The sequence below is a fragment of the Pteropus alecto genome, unplaced genomic scaffold (genome assembly GCF_000325575.1).
Source record: "Pteropus alecto unplaced genomic scaffold, ASM32557v1 scaffold38, whole genome shotgun sequence".
Taxonomy (NCBI): Eukaryota; Metazoa; Chordata; class Mammalia; order Chiroptera; family Pteropodidae; genus Pteropus; species Pteropus alecto.
Genome location: NW_006442512.1, coordinates 4,873,717 through 4,879,628, shown reverse-complemented (window position 1 = coordinate 4,879,628; position 5,912 = coordinate 4,873,717). Strand labels below are relative to the sequence as shown.

Genomic DNA, 5,912 nt, shown 5'->3' with positions numbered 1-5,912 from the left:
AGAGCGGAACAGGGGTGGTTCTCCTCACCTTCCGGTGGTCCTCATTCAACTCGAGGGTCACTGAGTGCTTCAAGGCATATGCTGTGGTCCTCCAATCCCGTGTAAGGTGTTTCACCTGAAGAACACAAAGCAAATCTGAAATGGCACCTAAGGTCCTTGTCACCCCATGTCCTCCGCACTCTCCATCCTTCCTTTCCTTATCCCTGGAACCCTGGTGTATAGAATCATACCCAATGTGGGAGGCACTTAAAAATCTAGTGAACGAGTGAACGAATGCACTTTCTATGACATCAAGTGAGGCAGCATAGTTTAGGGCAGTGCTGTCTAATAGAATTTTTCATGGTGATGGAAATATTCTACCCTGCACAAGTTTAGGGGTTAAACCTGCAGGCTCTGGAACAAGGCTACTGAATTCACAAATGTACAGCTTACCTCCGACTGGCAGTGAGACCTGAAGAGTTATTTAACCTCTCAGCGCCTCACCTTCCTCACCTGTAAACTGAAGATGTTAACAGTGCCTACCTCATAGGGCTGCTGTGAAAATTAAATGAATAAATATATACATGTCTACATCCGGAGACCCGTTATATATCTATAAAACTTATTACAGTGTCCAGCTCACAGTGAGTACTCAATAAATATTAGGTGCAAATATTACATTTTCTCATTGTCATAGGACTGAGAGATTTTAACATTCAAATGCTTTTCTGAAGTTGTATTTCTGCGGTTCTGCATTTGATACAAAGAAAGTTCCAAAAGACCTTTCATATTTCATTACACTACCTCCTGGAAATAATGTGGACTGTTTCAACTTGAAATTAAACCCAACTTTGGCCTCGCGGAGGATGAAATTGTCCCCCTCCTCCCTTAGTGGAAATTGTGCGTATCAATGTTGCAGTATGTGAAAGCTATATTTATATCGTAAAACAGTAATTTTCAAGAGGCCACTTCCAGCAAAGGGAATGCCAGGGAGAATGAGTCACCCCCCAAAAACTGTGGAGGTGGGTGGAGTGGGTAGCATGAGCCAGGAATGGCGAGATCACCCCAAATCCTCTGAGGCCAGGCCAAATCAGCTGCTCTGCAGAGGAACCCTGAGACCAAAACAGCAGTTTCCTGGGACTCAAGAAGGGAGGGCTCCCTGACAGGGCAGCATGGGGAGGACGGTACCTTGGCGGAAATATCAGTAGTACAGGAAGGCTCCTGGAAAGAGAGCACTGTCCACTCTAGCCTGTGGCCTCCAGGTGAAATGGCCCAGACTTGGGCTTAGAGTATGGGAACCCACACACAGACTCAATAGGCTGATCACCATGACACACACTAAGGGCAGAGAAAAGCAGGTCAGGCAAAGGGTCAGACTTCAGGTGGATGGAATCAATTAGGGATCCAGAAAGGGTAAAGATGATTACTGCAGGTCAGTGCCAGGCTGTGGAAAAGCCAAGCAGTGGCTCCCTTGGGGTTAGAACAAAACCCTTTAGGGAAGGAGCCCTCAGGAAAGAAGGAGAAGCCACCACCTGAGCTTGAAGCCCAAGCAAAGGGCACCTGGGAGGAGGCCAGCGCTGCCTTACTCAGAGGGTTGGAGAAACTGCCAGATAACCACATCCAGTCGAGAGAGAAGCAGGCTTAGGCAAGAACCCAACACCCCTCCAGAGCCAGGAGCAAGGTCCACAGGGCAATCTCAGTCACAGTCTGAACATCCTAGGCCTGTGTCTGTGAGCCTTTAGAAGGAGTGGCTTTGTACAATTACTAGAAGAACTTGGTGAGATTTTCAGAAACTTTGTAATTTCCCTGTTTGTTACCTTTGTCATATAGGTTTTCTATTACGATTAGCAGGAAACCCTGTAAAAGGAAAAGGGCCTTTGCTCTCATTTTGGAGGTGTTGGGGCATCTGAGTCCACTCTGCGGTTAGTTTTCAACAGAGAAGACCCCTCCTAAGTAGTGGCAATTTAAAAAGGAAAGAAAATTGGGCTGACTCTTAGAGTCCCTGGGGAGGAAAAATGTAAGAGAAATGTGTAGGGTGAGTCCATTGGCTGCTTCATTTTGAGTGCCCCACAAACACTACATGTGAAGGCCCACTACTGTTCTCTGCACATGTGTGATATTGTGATTTATAACAAGAAATATATATATTTGGTCTCCATCCCACTTCCTGTCACTATGCTCCTGAAACCTTTGTAACTTCCTAAGGGATAAGAGCACTAGGAGTATTTTTTATTCTAATGAAGTGACTCTCCGTGTTCTCCTGGATGGCTTCTGAATGGGAGCTGGTCACCAGAAAGACCAAGCCATGATTAGAAGCTTGGGATTTCAGCCCCCACCACACACACAAAAATACACACACACACACACACACACACACACACACACATGCACATGCAGACACATACACATCCTTCAGAGAGGAAGAGAAACTGGAAATGGAGTTAATAATTGATCATGTTTACATGAAGAAGTCTCTGCAAAATCCCAGTAGCAGAGTTTGGAGAACTTCAAGTTGGGTGAACACATTCACCTACCTGGAGCGTGATGTACCCCAACTCCACTAGGAGAGAAGCCCCTGTGCCTAGGACTCTTACAAATCTCATACTACGTATCTTTTCATCTGGCTATTCTTCTGTATCCTTAATCATGTCCTTTAATAAACTTGTAAATGTAAGTAAGTGTTTTCCTGAGTTCTGGGAGCTATTCTAGCAAGTAATTGAATCCAAGGGGAAGAGGTCACATGAACCTCTGATCTGTAGCCAAGATGGACAGTTGTGGGTAACCTGGAGACCTACAACTTGAAATTGGCAGCTGAAGTGGGCGGCAGTCTCATCGGACTGAGCCCTTAACTTCTAGAATGTGATGCTCTCTCTAGGTAGACAGTGTCAGAATTGTAGGACACTCAGTAGGACACTCAGCTGGTGTCACAGAAGTGCTTGGTGTGGGAACCCTCTCCCTCATATCTGGTGTCAGAAGTGTGACTACGGCAGTAGTGTGAGAGTAAAGGAGAAACACAGGAGGAAGAGTGAGTTTTTCATTTCACAACATAAAATGTCCCTTCTCTTCTCCCATACCTTGAAAACTCCTACTCATCCTCCAACACCCTACTTCAATGTCACAGCTTCTGGGAAGACTTCTCAATTCTCCAGGCAGAGTTAGTTGCTCCGATCAACCTGTCCCCAACAGAACCTTGCTCTTTCTTTTGTGGTACTGTAATCCTTCACTGATCGCTCTCCTTCACTGGCCTTTGCAAGGACAGGGAGAATGCCAAATTTATTTTGTATATCCTGTGCCTAATGCAGTACTCAGCATAGAGGATGAATATGTTTAATGAATAAATAAAGGAAAGAAAGCAACAGAAGAGGGCAGAGAATACCAGGAGGTGAGGCAGAGAAGAGCTCTGACGGAAAAGGGCTCCTCAGTGCTCCCTGAAAAGGGCGCAGGCAACTTGGCCAGGACCCACTTGTTACACATCTTGTTATACAACAGGCCACGTAGTGCTTTTCCATTCTAGTAAACACACTTCCCCCAAGAGAGACACAGAGTTCTTACGCCAACTGGTCCGTCAGCTCTTCGAGAAGCAGGGCAAACACAGTCCAGTTGTTGGATGTGTACACAGCAGGGACATGTGGTCTGCTGCCCAGACGGCTGCAGTCATTAGATATCCCACATGTCCAACTATAGATGAGGGGGGTGGTATCGCACTGTAAAACAAAGGCTTTTTTGTTGGAGTCTTGGAGAAGACTCATCTCCCAGGGTTGTAAGTACTCCTTCCTCCTCTTATTTATTCAACTTGACAAATGAAAAGATTAGATTTCATGTAATTCTAGGCCTGATAGGTGTCTTGCAAGGCCATTGAGTCCCTTTGTCCAGGCATAGAATCCTCCTGGCCACTCACCTGCCTGGCAAGAGTGCCAGAACTCTACTAAAAATAAGCAATGTTATTTTGGCCGAGACCTGTGCCAACACCCAGGACCCTTTCAATAGTGTGGGAGAGCATTCCTAAAAAGAACCCTAAGTCCCTTCTCTTGATCATTTATCTCATTTTCAGGCCTCAGAGGAAATAAAAATATTAGTCATTACATTTCAAGGGAGTAAAAGTTATTTAGACCTATAACCCAAAACACTCTTGAAATCCTTGAGGCAGCTTCTGAGAACGAAGCCTCACCTTTTTGAAGGACGTGAGTAGCTTGACGCTCACATATCCCAGCTTGTTCCTCCTCACATGCTTTAGCAGAAAGGCGTCCTTCTCCAGGTTTTCATCAGAGAAGTAGAATTCGATCTGATCCACTAGTTTCTTGATTAACTCCTCGTCCGGGGGCTTCCACTCCTGTTCCAGGTCCTCACGCTCATTCTCACCCCCACTTGTTGTGGCACCACTAAGACCAGAAGGAGACACTGGGTGTTATAAGCTGAATTGTTTTCTTCTGGCTAGAATACATGTGTTGAAGTCCCACCCCAAAGAATGTGACCTCCTTTGGAAAAAGAGTCTTACAGATGTCACTAGTTAAAGTGAGGTCACTAATCCAGTATGACTAGTGTCTTTGAAAGGGGAAATCTGTAGACACACACACACATGTGAAGGTGAAGGCAGAGATGGGGTGATGCAGACGTCAAGGAACATCAAAAATTGCCAGCAAACCACCAGAAGTTAAGGGAGAGGCTGAGGACAGATCCTCTCCTAGCACCTTGAGAGGGAGCACACTCCTGCTGACACCTTGATTTCGGACTTCTGCCCTCTAGAACTTTGAGGCAATACATTTCTAGGCCCTTCGGTTTGTGGTACTTTGTTACAGTGGCCCTAGTAAACTGCACTGGGTCACACCTGAACTGGACTTCTCAAGGGGTTGATCTTATGGACACAGGGGATAGATTTGCCTCCAACAAGCTAAGAAATTGAGCTTTTGTTTTAACAAGGAGGGAGGATTATTAAAATAACAACACCCTCTACAAACATTTATGTGCTGCTCTACCATTGACAGGTTGCTTTTCAGATACACTTATTCTTCCCTCCTCACTCCATCCTGCAAATCTCAATTTCTAGAAGAGAGTTTAGAAGAACAAAGTCCCAATTCTAGAGTTAGACTGCTTGGGTTTGAATCCTGACACCACCATTTATTAACTGAGTCAAGTTAGGCAAGGAACTCCACCGCCACACCTCAGTTCCATTATCTGTAAATTGAGAATCACGATAGTCACTCTCTTGATAGGATTATTGTGAAGATTAAATGAATACATACAGTATCCAGAAAAGTGCCTTGCATTCCCTTAGAGCTCAGTAAATGACAAATACATTTATTTGCTCACTTGTAAGAAGCAGATCTGGTTCAAACTCAAATTTTCCATCTCCACAGCCGGCACACATAATACCTTCCAGGTTTTGTTGGGACCCTGCCATGGAATCTGGACACATTCCCATTAAGGGGCCTTCTGAATGAAACCCACACCCACCGGCAGCTCCACTAAGATGGACTTCCCCTCCCTGAGAATATTAGAACATGAGAACAAGCCAAAGAAATCCTGGGCAAAGCTTCTTTAAGAGGGCCAATCTAACACAAAGAGATTATAAAAATTTTAAAACCATAAATATTTAGGGAATTTGTGATTATCCACGTCATAATGGATACCATTATTAGAAGTTATCAAAGGCGCGTTCTCTTTTGTATATTCAATTACCAAGTTAAAGTACATATTATACAAATACTATATATATTATATTTTAAAAAGTGAATTGGTTTAAAATTACTTCCAGAAAAAAAAATAACTGTTTTTCTATGTGGCAGCTTGATGTCTAATAAATGACCACCAGACCCAGAGCTTTCATTAACATGTTCTGAGCAGAGAGAGCAGCTCCTTGGACAATGCCCATACCCGGTCCACCTAAAGCATCAGTGTGCTTCTACTCTGCTGCCTGGCTCCCAAGAGGGCTCCGC

General features: G+C 44.6%; 1 protein-coding gene across 1 annotated transcript in view; it reads right to left on the bottom strand.

Annotated features, from left to right (window-relative positions):
• LARP6 (La ribonucleoprotein domain family member 6) overlaps positions 1-5,912 on the bottom strand; it is a 23,571-nt gene that overhangs the window by 1,411 nt on the left and 16,248 nt on the right. The window contains 3 exon segments of the mRNA XM_015597666.2: positions 1-4; positions 7-115; positions 4,148-4,358. The exon segment at positions 1-4 is cut by the window's left edge and continues 1,411 nt beyond it. Coding sequence (XP_015453152.1) covers positions 1-4; positions 7-115; positions 4,148-4,358 — 324 coding nt within the window.